We start from the raw sequence: 21668 nt of genomic DNA, 5'->3' as shown, positions 1-21668 counted from the left end.
CACCAGAAATTAGACTGTTATTGCGAGAACTAAATGGTTGTTCATTGCAAGGGTCTGGTAATCACACTCAAAAACTAGGGATTGTTAAAATTCTGCTGAAGCACCAGCATCCCAATGGGAGACCAAGGATCAGATGTGTACCTCTTGGCTACATTTTCCGATTTAAAAAAGGAAGAATATGCCGGCAACTTTGAAGAACACACAATATTAGAACCTTTACAAATGCTGCCTGGATAAAAATTATTAATAAGAGATGTCACTGTGTCCTGCGAGCAAAATTAATTTGCCAGATCTCTGAAAGCTGCTCCCCTGAAGGTTTGAATCATTGGAGTAATATCTCAGGTGACTTCTCACCACAGTATTTGAACCTGGGTGGAGGATGAGAGAGTGATCAGTCTGTGTCACCCACATGAGGGTTAACATGACCTGAAGTTTCCAGGACCAGCCATTCCCTGCAAAGACTCAAATGAAGCATTAATGTGCTGGGCAGAGGACTTTAAATGGAAGCAGAGGCCTGAAAAAAGATACAGAGGCTCGGTGATGGGAGCTGGTATGACACTTAAAATGTGAAATCAATTAAAAATGGCAGTTTCTGCCACCCCAAAAGGGAGAGCATGGGTACAGAGGTGAGGGCACATTGTGTGCGTATTGCCACGTAGCTAGCTTGGCAGTTTTCTACAGTGCGGAATGTTAGAGCCAGAAACTATTTTCCGCCGTATCTTAGCCCATTCTCTCCTTCGGCATCTCACCCTCAGGCCAAATGAAATAGCTATTTCCTGAAGGCCCAGACTCCTTTTTATTCCTTTGCAGCATATCTTTCATTTTGTCTAAATCCCTTTACCCCTGGTATTAGTCTGTTCTCATGCTGCTAATAAAGATATACCCGAGACTGGGTAATTCTAGAGGAAAGAGGTTTAATTGACTCACAGTTCCACTTGGCTGGGGAGGCCTCACACTCGTGGCAGAAGGCACAGAGGAGCAAGTCACATCTTACAAGATGGCAGGAAAGAAAGAGTGAGAACTAAACGATAGGGGTTTCCCGTTTATAAAATCATGGGATCTTGTGAGCCTTACTTCCATGAGAACAATATGGGAGAAACTGCCCCCATAATTCAATTATCTCCCACCAGCTCCCTCCCACAACATATGGGAATTATAGGCGCTACAATTCAAGATGAGATTTGGGTGAGGACACGGTCAAACCATATCACCCCTCTACTCCATTTAGCTTCCTGCTACTGAACTCAGCTCAGGTGTGACCGTTTGTAGGAAGCATTCTCTGACTTTGCAGGGGAGGCAAGCATCCCTGCTCTGTGCTCCCAAAGCTTCCTATTTTGTCTTCATCACAACACCGATTATGTTCTGTTATAACGGTCTATCTTGTTAATTCTCAATTGAACCATACGCTACTTTTGGGCAGGGAGTCTTCCACTTTTATAACCACCCCCTTTTGTCACAATATTCAAGATAGAATGGGAGCTCAGTATATTTAGATCTGTTCCCTATTCAAGATACTTTTAAAAATAACTCAAAAAACAATTCTGAGAAATTTAATACCATTACTTTAATTATGATTCCTGTTATTGAATTATTGGTTGCAATTTTATTTTGAAGCCCGAAATTAGGTCACAAGATTTGACAATGAGGTAGACTCTTCAAAACGAGTATTGAGCCCAGTAAGCATAAGCTGCATTCTCACAAAGCTACATCAGGAATGCGACGGAAGATAGAGAAGGTAATTCTCACTGAGGTAGACATCAAAAGATCCTTAGAGAATGTAGTAACTGAGTTGAGCATCAAAGGGTAAGTTGGGCTTGGACAGATTCATTGTCCACTTCGAAGAACTGGTTTGAGGATGGAATGAGATTGGTTTGTGCAAAAGGAAATTGGCCTCAGCTTCTCCCTTCTCCCCAATCAACTTGCAGCATCAGCCCTCCGCAGCACCCAGTCCCATCCCCTCCCCAACCTCACACCCTCAGTAAGATCCATCTAGGCAACAGGTGCATACTTATGGCATATTGCATGTTCCAAACACAGTGTGAGGACAGCAAGTTGGCACCTAGAGTCCTCCAGTCCTATTTCAGTCCCCATCCTTCTCTCCTTCCAGAAACAACCTCACCACTAGAATGCAAATCAACATAATATAGATCCTTATGAAAATAACAGCTAGAATTCATCATGTGCCAGGCAGTATGCTAAGTATTTTACCTATAATACCTTTTCTAATCTTTACAGAATTTATTCACTCATTGAACAAATATTTATTTCCTATTTCCTGTTTCTTGTGTCATAGAGCAGTAGAGATGCTGTGCTGGAAAAGACAGACACAGCTCCTGCCTGCAGGATGCTTTCATTCTCGGCAGGAGGTGGACACCAAAGCAAATTAGCAAAACAACAAAGTAAGCTTTGGCAACGTGTGAGAGTGGCTGTGAGGATAATTAAAATGGTGTGAAATAATTAAAATAAAGGAGATTTGGAATGGAAGGCTGAGATATGGTGGTCAGGGAAGATCTCTCTGAGAAAGTAGTATTTAAAGGAACATGTGAAGTTGTATGGGAGAGGCAAGTGTATTTCAGGCAGAGGGAACAGCACAGTCAAAGCCACTTGGGTGACTTGAACAAGGTGCAACAAGGTGAATGTGGTTGGAGCAGACTGGGCGATGAGTGGTAGAAGTGAGCAGAGGCAAGCTCTTCCATGGAATGGGCATTCTCTTTCCTTTCCATGGGCAATGACACCAAGGAAAATAGAGCAAGGCAGTTCTTTGGTTCAGGGACATGTACTGTCTGCTCCAATTTTGTGTATTTAGGCTAAGCTGATTCATTCCACCCCTGGCCAGTTAATGCTCATGGAGACTTCCAATGTCACAGGTCTGGTCATTCCTCCCCCTTCCTCTACCCCACACCCTTCTTTATTGTCTTGTTTTTTCTTATTTTATTTTGGTTTTTTTGTTTGTTTTTTGTTTTGTTTTGTTTTTCAGTGTCTTCTTGTTTCTTGTCATAGTTTTTGCTGTTTATCCTGTACCTCTCTCCATGCTACCCTGAGAACCCAGGACAGATGGACTTCTTGGACTTGCTTCTGAGCATTTGTCTCAGACGCAGCCCCTCCGCCCACTGCCCACTGCCCACTGCCCACTGCCCTTCCTGATTCCATCCTCCACAGCACTCTTGCAGCCAACACATTTAACCATCCTGCTGCTGAGTCCCCAATTCCCAGCTGACAGTCGTCTTCATTATTTGAGGAGAATCAATTTTACTAAGCCCCTTGAGGATTTGAAGTTTCAGAGGATGATAAATTGGCAAGGTGAAATATCAGGGCAGTGGATGAAAACCATTTTTTAAATTTGCCCCCGCCTCCCGTGTTAAGTCTAGATTTCAAAATCAGTGTGTTGCCATTGAAGAAGCTATTAGAAGAATCTCAGGGAACTTTCCTTTAATAGAAATGAGAAAGTCAAAGAGAAACAAACCAGCATTTTTTTTTTTTTTGCCTTGGGATACTGGGCATGATTATTTCTCAGAAGCGATCTTTAATTGTTTCATCTAAAGGGTATGCATCTTCTTTGCTCTGACTCTCTCCTCATAGAGGTTTGTGAATTGGATCCAGCTATTAGCAGCACTTACTAATTTCCTCTGAGTCTTGCTGGCTGAAGCGCCAGGCTTGGAACAACTTTTAATTTTGTTTTTAATTAAATTTCAGTTGTTTCAAATCACTCACTTTTAATGTCATTTCTTTGCAGTCCTCAGAGACAGCAGGAGCTGTGTGTTCTTGTTTATGCACATACACAATCTGATGTGTACATAACCATGGTGTGGCTAAAGACTGACTCCTGGCTGAGGACCAGAGCAGGAACAGACAATCAGGAAAGTAGAAATGAGTCACAGAATGGGCTTTTGGTTACACTGCTATATCTAAAGCTAATATGTTGCTCAAGAAGGAGTCTTGGTTATTGTGTTTGTTTTTGCAAAGCTATATTTGAACAAGGCAACATTTTCTTTTATTTCAGAGAAGAACTATCAAATATATGTAGGTAGAAATAGTATAAGAATACCTAACATTTATCCAGCATTTATTATGTGTCGGGTGCCATTTTAAGGATTTTGCATATATTACGTCGTTTACATTAAAAGTGAGTAATTTGAAACAAGGGAAATTTAATTTACATCTATTACCCTCCACATTCCTATGAGATTGTTATCCACATTTTTATAGCGAGGAACCAAGCCCCATTTAACTGGATCATTATCATTTGGTTAGTTAGTGGCATGGCCAGAACGTGAATACCAGCTGCCTGGCTCTGTATTTCTGCTCTTAAACACTACCCTGGATTCTTTGTCTATAAAAAATAGAAAGGCTTCATCATCTAAATGAATTTAGCAACAACAAAAAATAGCAATTGACTAGTTTTTTAGAACATTGAAATGATATTAACTTTGTTTGGCCTTTTATAGGGTCTCTGCACATACCCATTCCTGTTGTGTGAACTGCAAGAGTGCCCCATGGGGTTTCGTCCAGATTCACGAGCCATGGGTTGGCTATTTAGCTGCGCCCTTCCAGATATTAACACCTCAGAAATGACAATTATGTTTGAAAGCAAAAGCATAGCTATACTCCAGGTGTCCTGTGTTTCTCATAGTTTAGCTCATCATTTGCTAGACAGTAGGTTCCAACTGAAAATAGAACCCAACCTATTTTCTATGTCAGAAACTTCACATTTAAAAAAAAAGCCCAGGCTGGTGGCTCATGTTTATAATCCCAACACTTTGAGAAGCCAAGACAGGAGGATTGCTTGAGTTCAGGTGTTCAAGACCAACCTGGGCAACATAGCAATATCCCACCTCTACAAAAAATGTAAAAGTTAGCCAGGCATTGTTGCATGTTCTTGTAGTCCCAGCTACTAAGGAGGCTGAGGTGGGAGAGTTTCTTGAGCCCAGGAGTTCAAGTCTGCAGTGAGATGTGATTGCACCACTGTACCCCAGCCTGAGCAACAGATGGTGACATGTCTCAAAAACAATAAAATGAAATAAAAAGGAACTTCACATATCTTGTTACCTTTGTAGAGAACATTATTTCACTAATATGATTATCTCCCTTCTCCACTATAAAATACACACACACACACACACGCACACACGCACACACACACACCCCCATGAGGTGCTCACAGTAGCTTATTCCTTTCCACAAAGCACTCATTCATATTTGCAATAATCTAAGTGTTAGTGCATTTACTTGCTTAATGCTCATCTTCGCCCCAACATTGTATGCTCTATATGGCCAAGTGCTGTGTCTTTTATATTTCCTGCTGGATTCCCAGCTTTTACAACCAGGCTTGGCACATTAGTGGTGCTCAATAAACATTTGTTGACAGTATGAATAAATACATTCAGAAGTTAAACACAATTATCAGCCTGCTAAGAAATAAAGTTTCAGAAGGCAAAGTACAGGGCCCTGAGTATGGTCTTCTGGATTCTAGTTCCAGGTTTGTAGTTAAATAATTGTGTGTAACTTAGGCAAGACACTTTTACTGACCTCAACTTCTCCATCTGTGACGTGGTAATGAAGTAGCTCCCTAGAACATATATGCATGTACACTGAGTATAATATAATTGAATACCAACCACTCTGATAAATACTTTTTATTCTTTAACTTACTTCTTTCTGACAGTAACCCTACAGGTAGTTACTGTTACTGTTTTGGTTTTATTTTTCAAATGAGCTTACTGAGTCCAAAAGAGGGTAAGACCTTTGCCCCAGGGCACACAGCTGTGGAGCAGACCTGACTCCAGAACCTCTAATAGCTCTTGCTATGAGGATCAAGTGAGCTATTGGATGTAAAGTTGTTATGCAGTGTCTTAAATGCTAAACAAAAATAAAATTGTATATTATCAAGGCCCTTTAGTGAGTCTCAGGTAAGATCTGAGGCACCACTGGAGAGTATGGGGAGGGAACTCTGCGGTTTGCCTCTTTTGTTTCCATTTGATAGCATCTATGGCAATATTCTGCAAATAGTTGCTTGAAAGCACCATTCATTCATTCAAAATGCTTTACTGATTACTCACTAAGGGCCAAAGGCTGTGCCTAGAGATGCCTATTTAAAGATGAATTGGATATGGATTCTTCTTTAGAAAACTCACTCTCTCCCTAGGTAGATAAGACATCTGCATATCCTAAACCCCGCTACATGCTGAGCACTCAGAAAGTGTGGGCTAAATTCAAATTCATCAGTGGTGACACTGATTTAAGAAGAGAGATGCATGTACCAGGCTTCAGGACAGGAGAAGGACAGGCTACTTTCAGGTGATGGGACCAGGGAAGGAAGATGAATGAGTATTATCTGGGAAGATAGGGGTGGTTAGGAGGAAATGTCAAGATATGGGGACAAAGGCAAGGGTGGGAAGAAGAAATGGCATTATTTAGTCAATTTCTGCCTATCTTGGCCCACTGTCTCACCCTATTCCAACAGAGGGAGAACATAGTCTTGGCAGTTAGCTAGAGACAAAAAAAAAAAAGCAATTTTTGGTCACTTTCTATGCGTTTTACTCACTACTACAATTTTATATATATTCTACCCTGTCTTCCCTCCCAAGCCTTCTGAAGTTGGTGTTATTGCTGTTTTCAATATCATAGAAGTACTAGTAATAGTATCATCATCAGTAGTCTCATTACAAAGGTAATATATGCGTAAATGAAACAAATATTGAATATACCGTTTTTCCTATTCCTAGGATATTTCCAATCCTAGTGTTCCTGGTTGATTAGTCTTTTGATGTATATCCTAGAATTTCTGCTACACACACACACACACACACACACACACACACACACACACAGACATAGACACACAGACACACACACACCCTGAATTGCTATATTTATGTTTGTTTATTTTAAATATGAGATAATACCTTATACCTTAACTGCTGATTTTTGGATGCTTTGCCCCATGTAGTCCTTTGTATCATCATAAAACAATTATGCTTCCTACATGAACCATGTACATCTCAATGTGCCATTACACACAGGAGTATATGTTAGATATTGTCCCATTTTTACAGAAGAGGATCCCCAAGGTTCACATAGGCCAGTCGTGGGCATAAAGGCCATCAGGTGGTAAATGGCAAGGCTGGAGCTCCAACCAGTCCTCTGCGGCTCCAGAGACTGGCTCCTTCAGACTACATTTCACCAGCTTCTTCCAGGAACAGAAGACAGGAATTCATCTTTCATGTGACATATACCAGAAATGTGGACCTCAGCCACCTTGTGTCCTACTTGAACCCCAGGGCTTTCATTTGGCTCTTGAATACAAAGCTCATTTTTTTTCTCTCCTTCCATTTCCCAGGATTCATAGCAGGGCTTGGTTGGTGAAAGCCTGGTTGCTGAGAAGGCTACAGTGTGGCTAAGATGCAGATTCCTGTTATTATGTTGCCCTAGGTATCGATATTGTATATTTAGGCAGCTGTTCTCATCCGTGCCAGACAGTAAAATTTGTTCCATCAACGTGACTGTTGAAACCGCTGATTTTTGGATGCTTTGCCCCATGTAGTCCTTTGTAGCATCATAAAACAATTAGATTTAGGCTCAGCATTAATTTGAATTATTGTCCAGTTTCCAGAAAATATCTCCTGAAAATGTCATGACGATGTATTACATGTCTTTGGAGATATTAAGTATTGAATTACAATGTTATGTCACCTTCTCGCTGACTTCTTTTTTTTTCTCTCTCTCTCTCTTTCAACATGGCATGATTTATGTTTCAGCTACCACCATGAGAAGTTCAGTATTTAGAGAAATAATCAGAGATGTATGTTGACAGAAGCAACAAAGAAAAAAACAGAACAAACAAAAATCTTAGTGATGTGGATAGGTTTTCCTTGGAGCAAGCAGAGTGTGAGGCAGCCATGTGCTCACAGAGCTCTGGAGTCAGTCAGGTAGCCTGCATTCTAATTTTGAATCATCAGTTTCCTAGCTGTGCAATTTACGACTGTACATTTAACCTCTTTTAGCTCCAATTTCCTTGTCTGTAAAATGGGAATAGAAGTAACACCTACCCTCTAGTAGTATTTCAAAGCAATGGCAGCAGTAAAAAAAAAAAAAAAAATCCCATTTTCTATGTGCATTCAATGAGTGAGGCACATACACAGAGTTACATTTACCTTGCAGATGTTGCAAGGTAAGTGCTATTCACGCTCTTTTAGTTGAGGAAGCAGAGAAAAGAAACAGCGAGTATTTCCCAGGGTCACTCAAATGATGAATCGTCAGGGCACCTTTTGAATCCAGGTGTGCCCACCTCAAGGCCTATGCTATTTCCAGTGAAGTCATTTCCAGACAAAAGAGAAGAGAGTAGAAAGCAAGGGATCTAGGGAAAAAGGAACACTTGCAAACACACACACACACTGACACAAGAAACACAAAGCAGGCCAGTGCCTATGCCTAATTTGGTCAGCTGGCATCCACCCCACAGTGTAGTAATGAAACAGATTTGGGGAGGAATTGCTAATATGGTTATTCTTAGTGCTCAGGGTTGTGAGCTGTCTTTGACAAACAGCTCCTGATGTTTCTGCAGATTTCCTGGGAAAGGCAGAAGGAAGTGCATCTCATAAAAAAAAGGGTGGGCTCTAAGAAGTGGGAATAGGGCTGCAGGGAGCATATGAAGTTGGTGGGTCCTGCAGGCCATAAGGTACACTCATTCATTTGTTAATTTATTCAGCCATATATGTCTTAGCCACAAATTTCCATTCCAAATGTATTGCACCTAATATATATGCCGGGCATACTTCTAGGACCCCTACAACAGTTCCTCGCTCTTGCAACATGTCTTCAAGTAGGATCTCTCATTCCTACCCTACACAGATCATCCCAGGATATTGTGACAATCAGGAAAAAAGCTACTAGGATAAGTCAGCCTGGAAGAAATGAGTCTAACCTGTGTAGATGAGAGCACAGGCATTTTTTTTTTAATGAAACTATTATCTGGCTGTGTCTCAGGCAGGATCACCGTGTTACACAACGTCAGGAGGCACCATCTACATAAAACACACATTATTGGTAGAATTATCTGTGCTTATGTGTATGTACAAATGTGTATGCTCATATACAGAGACACAATTATCAATTGTATATACACATGCAAAATACATAGCAATATATATTGTATATATAGACAAATAGACAGTTATAAATAGAATGCATGATCTGTCATGGACATTTTGTCCCTAGAATAATAAAACATGAAGGCCTTAGCCAGTCCTATCCATAGGCAATCCAAACGAATCTTATTTAATTGCCATAGCAGCTCTATGAAGTAAGCTTTCACATTGTACAGAAAAAGAAATGGAGGAGGCTTACCAAGGCTAAGTGATTTGTTCTAGAATCATACAGCAACTCAGTGGCTGGGCCAGGATTTAATCTGTTTCCATTAGACGCCTGTCAAAGTTCCCATCTAAGTTCACGTCTTACTTGAGCAGCTGACACGGAGAGAGATTTTTTAGTATTGGAAATTCAGAGCTAAATGACCTTTGGGTTCGGGGAGCAGTCATCAACTATGTGCATGCAAAAAGCACAGACCTTGATTTAAAAAGAAACCGAACACTGACATTGCATCTGATGCCTAAATTCCCAATGAAGTAACGAGAAGAGTTCAAAATAAATAAATAAATAAATAAATAAATAAATAAATAAATTAAAAGTAAATAGCTTCTTTCAACCTTCAGCCAAAATTCTTCTTTAAAAATTTAAATAAGGTGAAGAAGAATGAGACAACATGTCATGACTTTATTCTGTTCCCGTAGCCTGGTTTGGTACCAAACTGTTGTGTTCTTAGGGGAAAAGATACTTTTTTTGAAATGTCAAAACTTCAAACCTTTTTTGTACAGACTCAAACACCGCTAACTCAACTTTGAAGCAAGAGCGTGGATACATAAAGGCTTGTAGAATTCTGTGGCAATGTGTTTTCAGCCAGACTTCGATCACAAGTTCTGAGGTAGGGAAGACAGAAAACGATAGACACACATTTGCCTGTAGCAAATTTGGGCACAGCACTTCAGGAAGATGTCTATTTGGAAACAGGAAGGGGCATTTAGATATAGCTTTATTTGGAAACAACTATATATATATATTTTTAACCTAGAATACCCCAAATCCCAGTGGATTGTTAATGGGTTTTTTTGTTTGTTTGTTTGTTTTGTTTGTTTGTTTTTCTGGGATATGCAGTGATAAGATCTCAATGTTTCTTCTGTGAAGTGATCCTCTCACAGTGATTAGCATTTCCTACTCCTAGGAAGGAGCTCTAGCCGAGTGACAATTCCCCACTACTGGGACCTTTCTTGATTGTCAGTGCAAGATGCTGACACAGACCCTGAGCTAGAAGTCACGGCACTTGGATTCTGGTCTGGCCCTGACACCTGTGACTCTGGGAGAGTCAGGGGACTTCTCTCACTCCCACTTCCCTCATGGCTGGAAGTGGTTGAGAGTCACAAAGTCCATGTTCTAGCTATGGCTATTCCACTAATCCTAGGAGGGATCTCGGGTATATCCCTCCCCCCCGCTTTCTTTGACCCTCACTTTCCTTATTTCTGCAAAAGGAATTTTTTCTGATTATAACTTACATTTTCAATAAGGACATAACATCCCCAAAGGGGTAAAAATTGATCTTGGGAGTGGGGTGAGAATATTTTACACTATGTACAGTAAAAGTATAGTATATAAACAGTACATACTGTGTATAAGCAGATATATATCTCTGGTATTAAAATTTCATGGGTGGGAGGTGATTAGGGAAAAATTTATAAAAACACTTGATAAAAATATTAAAGGCTGAGAAACTCTGGACTAGAGAGACTCAATGTTTTCTGATAGTCTGTAAAATTAGATACATAACTAGAATAGCACCATAAAATTCTAATCTGTTGTGTGATTCCAGGAAACCCCAATCTTAACCAAGTTGCAGTCTTCTTCAGAGCATGAAAGGAAGTATTTTTATGTAAAATTAACAAAAAGAAAGAGATTGACTGTCTTTAAAATAGCCACTAGTACATCTCAGCATTTTCTTAGCTTCTTTCTTCACTTTGTCATTTCCATCTGATTCACACACTTTATGGGTATTATCTTTCTGTCCATCCAGTGATGTTGGAAGTGTTTAGAACCAGATCAGACACCAGATTTGGTATCTGGGGAGTGGATGAAAATAGCTTAAGTCAGACTTGGGTTTTTATCCTGAGCTCCATGAACCTGATGGAACTGTGTTTCACTTATTTGTGACATTTGTTATCCTATGAATTTGGTTTTATACATTTGAAAGCTTTCTTCTGAGAAGTGTTTCATAGGTATCCCAAGCAGAAAATAAAGGTTACTGAGTGGAGCAAATGGCAAGCTTGAGATATTTGTCGTCAAATAAGTCAGAGGTGGCCAGGAGCAGTGGCTCATTCCTGTAATCCCAACATTTTGAGAGACCAAGGCTCGCTTGAACCCAGGAGTTTGAGACCAACTTGGGCAACATGTCGAAACCCTGTCTCTGTGAAAACCACAAAAAAATAGTCAGATGTGGTGGTCCTGTAGCATCTCTGTAGTCCCAGCAACCCGGAAGGCTGAGGTGGGAGGATCACCTGAGCCAGGGAGGTCGAGGCTGCAGTGAGTCATGATCACACCACTACACTCTAGCCTGGGTGAAAGAGTTAGAGCTGCCTCAAAACAAACCCAAAAAACCAACCAAGCTAGAATGATGAGCATTAAAAAATTTGGGGATAACAGATGCTGGAGAGAATGTAGAGAAATAGTAATGCTTTTACACTGTTGGTGGGAGTATATATTAGTGTAACCATTGTGGAAGACAGTGTGGTGATTCCTCAAAGATCTTGAAAGAGAAATACGATTTGACCCAGCAATCCCATTACTGGTTATATACTCAAAGGATTATAAATCGTTCTATTATAAAGTAACATACACAGGTATGTTCATTGTGGCACCTTTTACAATAGCAAAGACTTGGAGCCAACTCAAATGCCCATCAAGGATAGACTGAATAAAGGAAATGTGGTGCATATACCCCATGGAATACTATGCAGCCATAAAAAGGATGAGTTCATGTCCTTTTCAGGGATGGGGATGAATCTGGAAACCACCATTCTCAGCAAACTGACACAAGAACAGAAAACCAAATACCACATGTTCTGTTCTCACTCATAAGTCGGTGTTGAACAATAAGAACACATGGACACAGGGAGGGGAATATCACACACTGGGGTCTATTGGGGGGGCTAGGGGAGTGATATCATGGGGTAGGGAGGTTGGGGAGGCATACCATTAGGAGAAATACCTAATGTAGGTGATAGGGGGATGGATGCAGTAAACCACCATGGCATGTGTATACCTATGTAACAATCCTGCAAGATCTGCACATGTACCCCAGAACTTAAAGTATAATAATAATTTTTTTAAAAAAACCAACCAAGCCAACAAAAAGAAATAAGACAGAGGTAATTTGCTAGGGCTTGCATTAAAAAGTTTCACAGCCTGAGTTGCTTTACCAACAGAAATTTATTTTCTTATATTTCTGGAGATTAGAAGTTTGAGAACATGGTGTTAGCAGTCCTGGTTTCTTCTGGGACCTCTCCCCTTGTCTTGTAGATGGCTGTCCTCTTACTGTGTCCTCAGATGTTATTCCTCTATGTGTACCTGTGCCCCAAAATTCTCTTCTTATAAGGACATCAGTCATATTGAAACAGGATCCATGTCAATGACTTCATTTAACTTGAATCATCCCTTTGAAGACTCTGTCTTCAAGGATGGTCACATTCTGAGATACTAGAGGTTAGGACTGCAGCATATGAATTTGGGGCAGAGCACAGTCCAACCCATAATGGTAGGAACCATACAGAGAAATAGGCTGGGGTTGATCCAAGGCAAAAGGAAAGAAGATGGCAGAGGAAAGAGAGGTGGGAGGGGAAGATCAGGGGGTGAAGACAGAGATGACTGGCTGAGGACTCTGGAAGATCCTTGTATGAGAACCACCCCCACAATAATGATCCCCCACAATAAAAACTCCTTGGAGGTTCATGGGGTGGCTGCTCTCAGAGACTGTTTATTCCCTGCTATCCAGGTTGCCTCTGCTCATACTCAGAAATCCTCAAGCTTGTGTTTAACCCCATTTTTGCAGTTCGACCACCCACTCCTTAAATAATTTTCTGTTAATAGTAGGTGGCAGAATGTATTTATTCAAGCCTGACTTGGGGCTCTGTGGACCCAGGAGAAGGGTAAAAGTGATACATTCTTTTTGGGTCTGTCAGGCTGGTAGTAGATATGGTCTTCATTCCTGCTTTATCACACAGTTTGCTTTTCATCGTGTTCCCAGGAAGACGTTTCTCCCAGGTCCAAGACAGCTAGGACCTGTGGTATACATGATGTAACAGAAGGAAGGAAATCTTTATTTTTACCCAAAGAAAAAGGGAAAATAAAAATGAAAACTTTTGGCTAAACAGTCCCTATGCTTCATTTGCAAAGACCATCTTTTAGCCACACAGTCTTTCATTACTCTGCTCACCATTTGCCACTGTGGCCAGAGCCTTCTTTTGAAATCTCCGATCCGTGGTTCTCAAAGGTCTGTCTCATGATGTGAGGTGTAATGAAAGGCATTTGCAGCTGCTGTCTGGCTCTTCAGGCAATTTTGTCTGGTGATACCTCCTTCCTCAGTATTTTCAGTTCTCATCTGTAGCCTTCTGTTTCTTTGGGGGCTGATGTGCCTCTGGCTTTTCAAAGTGTGCTACAGAGTGGCCTGAGCTCCCCAGCTCACCCCCGATCTATGCTGCACAATTACAGAAGCGGGCTTATAATCAATGTAATTGAAGATCAGAGTTAATGAGGACCTCCGTGCCCGTGCAGTCCCCTGAGCAACGCTGGGCTTCAGATGCTAGATAACGAAATGATTGCGCTGAACTGAAAATCCATTTGGCTAATTAGATGATGTATATTCCCACAAGTCAGTGGGAGAAAAAAAATTACATATATATATATTTTAAAATAAGGAAACATGACATTTTGAAGTTGAGATTTTGGCAGAGATTTATTTCAGAGTCATTGCTCTCTGGGGAGATCTATATGAGTATAGAGAGGAACTCAGAACAGTCAGTAAAGGGGGAGGACACTTCTAATCTAAAGCCAAAAAATAAAACAAGGATCCAAAGAAAAACTAGAAAAGCATGAGACACATGGAATCGTGCATTTCATTCCTTTTCCGTGTAGTTTGTATTCCCAGATAAATGGAATTTATTCAGAGAGCTCTGCTTGACATTCCTTAAACTTAGTGCTTGCTTTCTCTCTCACATGCCCACACTGAACCTTGGCTACACACTAAGCATGGCAGTGATTGTAGAGTTAAATGCACAAGAGATGCACAGTCTAGGTGGGCAAATAAGTAAGGGAAGCAAGGGGCTGGGGGAGGGAAGCAGATAGTCATGCTTTGCCTTAGATTTTTCATATCTAATCTTCCTTCCTGGGCTATAAGTTATCAGTAGGCAGACACCATATTTTATTCAACCAAAGCCTGCTGTGAGGCTTGGCACATAGCCATATCTGAGTGAATGAATGGCACTCTACCAAAGTACATATAGGTGCTACTTGAGTGGTATGCCTTGCAAGTAATAAAGAGATTAAGAGTAGTACAGGCCAGTTCTGGAGTCTAGCTTTAAGGGGTAAATGCTGCATAGGTGGCCACTTACTCTGGAGGAAACAGTTCATTATGCCATGGTCTCCTTTGCATCCTTCAAGGTGTAGCTTGAAGGCCAACTCTTCAATTTTCCTCTTTGAGCCTCCTTTTTCCTCTTCCTTATATCCAGATGATGCCTATATTTTTCAGGCAATTCTTACCACACCCTACATTGTATTAAAGATATCTGGACAGATATTTGGTCTACCTTATTTTATCCATAATTTTCTCCGTGGATTCAGCCCATTTCTCAGTCTCTATGTCTATTTCTTACACAGGAAGGAGTTTAATTGACATTGCACAAATGACAACATTACATTAGGCACAAAGTTACTTCTTTTCAGGCTCTGATATGGCACCTCCATTCCACACATCCTTGACCCTTCTCACTGACTTTCTTTACCTGTCTCTCTACTTTTGCAATACACGTCATGAGCCCATTGGGTGAACCAGAGCTCAGGAGCCATGATAGTGATGTTCGAAGTTTAATTTGGAGCTAGGGAGATTCTGAAGGGCTAGTCTTATATTCTGGCTCTCACAGGATGGAAAAAAAATTAAACTGTGGGGTCAATATGGAGGCATTTCTGCTCCACAATTCCATGATGAAGTGAATTGAATTTCTCTCTAGTCAAGCATGGAACTCTGATTTCATTAATGCACTTGACATTCACTAAATTCCTAGTATGTGCCAGGCATTTTACTGAGAGTTGGATTGATAAGGACTAATGAGTCATGACCTCTTCTCTGTAGGAAATCACAGTCTATTAGAGAAAGCAAAAGCCCTCCAACTCTACATGATATGCACTAAGACAGAGAAAGGACCATAGAAAGCAACCTGACCAAAACCCCTGAGCTTCAAGATAGCTTGAAAAAATGCCAATGTTCCAGCTTCGAAGGCTGAAAAAAAAACCTTGGTTTAAATTCTGCTTTGGCCACTTACTGGTTGTACAAATTTAACTAGGTCAGTTTCTCTCTGAACCTTGTGTTAAATTGGAGGAAATACCTATCCTGCAAGGCCATTTTAAGGATTAAGTGAGCAGAATTCATATCACATTCATGCCATGAATGAACAGAGGGTATTCAAAGGATATTAACTCCCTTCTGCCATTAAACCATCTGTATAACTCTGCATAATATCTTTTTAAAGACATTAAGGATAAACTGCTGTCTTAGTTTGTTCAGCCTACTGTAGCAGTTGGTTTATGAACAACAGAAATTTATTTCTCAAAGTTCTGGAGGCTGCAGATTCCAAGATCAAGGTGCTAAAATATTAGGTGTTTGGTAAGGGTCCATTTCCTTATTCACAGATGGCCACTTCTCACTGCATCCTCACATGGTGGAAGGAGTGAGGGAACTCTCTGAGTCTCTTTGATAAGGGCACTAATCCCATTAAGGGGCTCCACGCATGTAATCACCTCCCAAAGGCTCCACCTCCACATATCACCACATTGGGAATTAGATTTCAAGGCAGGAATTTGGGAGGACACAAACTTTCCATTTATCATACCTGCTTTCAAGCCAGTCTCTTCCAAGGAGACTCATATTTCTCATAGTTGAGAGAAATCTGTTTACTGGTATTGCATTTAGAGCTTCTAAGTTCATGAGAATTAAAAATAATGATCAAAATAGCTCCTATTTCTTGAGATTTCACAGTGCTTGTAGTGGACATTGTGATGATGCACTCAGGTTTCCAGGCAGCACATAGGCACTTATTCCCCAGCTCCCAGAAATGTGGATGGTTGGCCACTCTCAGCTGAGTCCCTTTTTGAGAAACGCCTTCCATTGAAAGGGACCACTTCAGGCAAGATTATGACCCCTCTCCAGGGATAGCTCACACCTATGACTGGCCAATGTGGGGACATAAACTCCTGACATCTTGGTCTTGATTTGGAACATCACTGAAGGACCATCCCAGCACCAGACTCCCCATGGGATTAGCTGAGGGCTTTGCTGTATGTCAGTTTGACCTTTCCCTTTGCCCAATCCCACTTCGCTCATCCTCTTAGAAGAATATGTACCGCAAAACGTCCTGAATGCCTGTGCCTGCCTCTGAGTCTATTTTCTGATGGTTCTGACCTAAGACAAATGCATTGTCTTATGTAATCTTTATATCAGCCTAGGAAAGGGGAATTGGTATCACACTTTTCATATAGGATAACTGAGGGTTTGCAGAGCTGGTAAGTAAAAAAGTGAGGATATAAAGTCTTATCTTGCCGATTCTATTCTCTTTATCACTGCACTGTGTAGCTTTCCTGAAGTAGAGGGATTAACCAAACTCAGCCCTGGGACACAATTCAATATCTATCTTTCAGTCTTTAGTGAGAATAAATACAAGAATTATCCATTTAAACAGCATGACTGTGCTTTTTTAAAGAAAAATCTGTAGTTGATACTGATGTTCTATGCCTTGCTCAAGGACCCATGTGACATGTTTCTGCTTGGGCTTATTTCCAGGGGGGGAAATATGGCTTTGCAGATAGATTTGCATATCTTCTCCTGCCAGAAATTTGAGATATGGAATCCAACAGACTCCTTCCTTTTTTGCTTTAGCTGCCAAGGACTTTAGGGCCAACTTGAAATGTGGTCATTTCCTTATCTCAGTCCTGATACTATCTATTCCCTCTACTTCACAAAGATGTCTCTTTCTTTTGCACCAAAATTATGTTGTCCACCATGCCTTAGGGACTTATTGCATAGGATGACAGAAATCATATGATTTGTGTAAATGAAAGAAGATAATCATTGCCGGTCATACACTTACTATTTCCAGGGAAACTTCTCCTCCCACAGTCTTAGATGCTCAGACAGCCAGGTGCGGTCTGATGTGATCGCGCCTCCCTGGCCATTGCTCATTGGACCATAGCTGTGCACCGGAGTCCAAAGGAGTCCAACCATAGGTCAGCCAGCAGAGTCAGATGTAACCTGACAGAGAGGCCTCTCTAGAACCCATATGATTCTCATGAACTGAGTCTGTCTTTAGAGAACTTGAATTGCATACACAGAAAATTTTTTGTTTGTTTGTTTTTAGTTGACAATGAGGTAGACACAAGGAAAGAAGCTGAGTTATGTTAATTATAAAACACAATTTAAAGTCTCCTTCTGCTGCAGTCCCTAGCTCTGCCATCAATCTAGATTCACACTCCCTGTCCAGCTTTGTGAAGCCTGATCTTGTTTGGGTACATATTTTTCCCCCTTGGAAATTCTATCTTTGTTTTGTTTTATTGCCATACATGCATATACTCATCATTTGCAACTTATATGCAGCCATCCTGAATGGGCTTCTGTTTCTTGCCTCCCCAAAAAAGTGTGTGTGTGTGTGTGTGTGTGTGTGTGTACATATGCATGTGTGAGGAATACATATTATACATGTATATGTAATATAGTAATACATTATATGTATGTTTCCACATATATATGGGATAATAAATAATATTTTAGAGCAAATATTGGCCTATGCAAGCACTCAAAAAGAAATGTTAGTCATCAGAAATGTTAAAATATTAGTTGATTATAACAAAAATGTTAATGTTTAGCTTCTCCTGAAGAAAATCTGAAGATCTGGTACCACTGGCCTTTAGTTCCATGTGTCAAGAGCTGCTGGAGCTGGGTCATAGCTGCTCCAATTTTTTTTTTTTTTCTCACTCTGTCACCCAGGCTGAAGTGCAGTGGCACAATCTCTGCTCACTGCAACCCTGCCTCCTGGGTTCAAGTGATTCTTCTGCCTGAGCCTCCTGAGTAGCTGGGATTACAGGCACATGCCATCATGCCTGGCTAATTTTTGTATTTTTAGCAGAGAAGGGATTAGACCATATTGGTCATGCTGGCCTTGAACTCCTGACTTCATGATCCTCCTTTCTTGGCATCCCAAAGTGCTGGGATTACAGGCATAAGCCACCATGCCCGGCCCCTAGCTGCTCCACTTTAATGGTGCCTACAGTGTTCATTGTATCCCAAACCCCACCTTCTCCCTATTGTTTTGCAACATCCAGACATTTTTTCTGCAGTGGCTGCTGCTCTATTCCTTACAGGTGCTGGGGATTTCTTTGGAAATCTCACTTTGTCTGTCTTCTCTATCCTGGTCTGTCTCTCTATATCTTTTTGTCTTTCTCATAGTAAAACAAAAAGAAAACAAACAACACAAGCTAGGCGAGGAGTCCTGGATGCTATTTCCTTCACACTCAGCCAGTCTCTCCTATTGATATCAGCCACCTGGCCCCTGTGGGCATCAATAACCCTGTTCCACAGGAGATACCTGAGTGACAGGGACATTAGCTTTTCTCATTTCCTTTGAAATTCAATATTTAATCATTATTTCCTAGAATAAGTCAGGTGCCAGCTAAGCATTTTATCTGCATGCATTTATTTTGTGGAATTAAATTTATTTATTTCATTCTCTTATCAACTCCATGAGGTAGGTTCCATTAATATTCTCCTCTAAAGAGAAAATAACCAAGACCCAGGCACACTGTGTGACTTGTCTGAAGTCAGTGCCTAGTAAGGGAAGATCCTGAATTTGACCCTACTTCCCTCTCAGTCCTAAGGGGCTATCTTTCGTCACTAGGCTGCACTCTCTCCCATGTTTGATTTGCCTCTATCTCCCTATGGGCTTGCAATACCATGACGGGTACATTGCAAGTGTGCTCAGACAAGTGAGATCAGATGACCTAGGGGATGTGGATGTACACACCTCTCTGTGTTCCTGTAGCATCAGCTAAGACCCTAAAATCAGCAAGAAAGTAGCTCTCTCTCTCTCTCTGTTCACCCATAGGAAGCAGCTTCGTGGTGAGTGAAGGGAGCTACCTGGACATCTCCGACTGGTTAAACCCTGCCAAGCTTTCCCTATATTACCAGATCAATGCTACCTCCCCATGGGTGAGGGACCTCTGTGGACAAAGGACAACAGACGCCTGCGAGCAGCTCTGTGACCCAGAAACCGGTGAGCCATGGGAGCTGGGATGGGGATAGAGGGCGGGAGACGGTGAATTGAAGGAGCCTCTGTGCTCCCTCTACCTAAAGAACCATGGATTCTGAGCCATTGACAAGTGGCTGGATAAGAAGGCTCATCGATGTAATTAACGCTCATCTATGTGCTGCCATTGCCATTCGAGGGAAGAAATTCTTAAAAGAACCACAGAATCTCAGAGTAAGAAAGGACCACACAGAACATCTGGTCCAACTCCAGACAAGCAAAATGCCTGCACTTCTGATACCCCTGCGTTCAGAGACTATCTTCTTGGTACTAGCTGGGTGATCTTGAGCAAGACACTGCCTATCTTTCAGTACAAGAGAATGAAAATAGCACCCAACCCACAAAACTGTCATTAGGGTTGAATGAGGTGCTGTGTGGAAAGCTTATAACATATTCATTCACTCACTCAGCAGGTATTTCTTTAATAGCCAGGCACATTTTTAGGTATTGGGAACACAGCAGTGAACAAAATGTGTAAAATCTCCAACCTCATGAAGTTTACCTACCAGTGGGGTAGGCACTAAACCTGCACTGTGAATATGGTAGCCACTAGCTACATGTGGCATTTTATTTTAAATTAATTGAAATTAAATAAAATTAAACATTCGTTTTCCCAGTCACATCAGCCAGATTTCAAATGTGCCATATACTCACAGCTACATTGTTGCACAATGTAGATACAGGCTATTTCTATCATTCTGAAAATTTCTGTGGGATAGTGCTGCAGTAATCAAATAAACAGGTAAATATACAGACTCTGTGAGGTGATGATAGATGCTGGTTATGTACAAATCATATGGAATGCCAAGCTGGGAGTTTCATTATACAGAGAGTGGTCAGGGGAGGCCTCTCTGAGAAGGTACCATTTGAGCAGGCACTTTGAAATGGGAGAAGAAACCATGTCAATATCCAAGGGACGTGTTCCAGGCAGAAGGAGGTAAAAGAGACAATGCTCTGTGGGTGAGAATATGCAAATATGCTGTTTATTCAGCACTAGTAGTGGGGCCAGGATGGCTGGAGGGGAGTGAGAAAGAAGAAGACGAGGAGAAGAAAGCTGAGAAGCAGAAGCTTGGGGGTGTAGGGGATAATACGGACTTTGGATTCTACTCTGGGGAAGATGGACAGTCCTTGGGAGATTCTGAGTAAAGAAGCAACATGCTATGACCTGCATTTGAACAGGAGCATTCTGGCTGCTGTGTGGCAAATTGATTCAGGGATGTTCAAGGGTTCTATTGCTCTAATCTAGGCAACGGCTTGTAGTGGCTTGGACCATGGAGGTGAGAGAAGAAGATGGTGAACATTGATCAGATTCTGGGTGTATTTAAGAGTATATACTCAACAGAATTTATTACTGAATATAGGATGCAATAAACAGAATGGAGTCAAAGATTATTCCAAATTGTTCAGTCTCAACAATGGGACGCATTGAGTTATTATTTACTGTGTCAGGGGATGCTGCAGGAAGGTCAGTGCTGCGTGAGGAAAGTAAAGAGTGCTGTTTCGGAAATAAGCTCAAGGTGACTACTAAACATCAGTAGAGAAGGGGCATGTGGGTCCTGATCTGAGAGCCCCCAGCTAAAGTGGGGTTCCAATACTAGAATGTCTAGCAACTCTGCCAAAATGGGAAATAAAGCGGGGCTGGGTGTAAGAGTTTACAGTGAGCCCTTTACAGGATACTTTTTTTTACTGTGACCCAGGAGTCCCTCACACAGTAAGCTCAGTTATACTGGCTGCCACCCTTGGTGGTTTGTCTAACCTTTGCCCAGTTAATGCCTGCCTGACCATCAGTCTGGTGCTGGCAGCCTGCCTTTGTGTTCTCCCCAACATCAGGGCCTGGGATAGCCCCTGATTCTTCAAATAGAAGGCACAGATTCCATTAAACACCCAATAGAAAACAAGTTCCAAGATTAATTACTTACAGATCCTGAGTCAGGATGGCAGTCATTTGTTCCTGGGTAAAAGAGAGAGAGAGAGAGAGAGAGAGAGAGAGAGAGAGAGAGAGAGAGA

The 21668-nt window shown here is 41.3% G+C and overlaps 1 protein-coding gene across 3 annotated transcripts in view; it reads left to right on the top strand.

Annotated features, from left to right (window-relative positions):
* The window catches only part of ASTN2 (astrotactin 2), a 948324-nt gene that overhangs the window by 382878 nt on the left and 543778 nt on the right, over positions 1 to 21668 (top strand). For all 3 annotated transcript variants that reach the window (XM_032251601.1, XM_032251600.1, XM_032251599.1), the window contains one exon: positions 19461 to 19628. In XM_032251601.1, coding sequence (XP_032107492.1) covers positions 19461 to 19628 — 168 coding nt within the window. The remainder of the gene's footprint in view (positions 1 to 19460; positions 19629 to 21668) is intronic.

The sequence above is a fragment of the Sapajus apella genome, unplaced genomic scaffold (assembly GCF_009761245.1).
Source record: "Sapajus apella isolate SASKATOON/1434 unplaced genomic scaffold, GSC_monkey_1.0 scaffold76, whole genome shotgun sequence".
Taxonomy (NCBI): Eukaryota; Metazoa; Chordata; class Mammalia; order Primates; family Cebidae; genus Sapajus; species Sapajus apella.
This window is presented reverse-complemented; position numbering and strand designations above follow the sequence as displayed.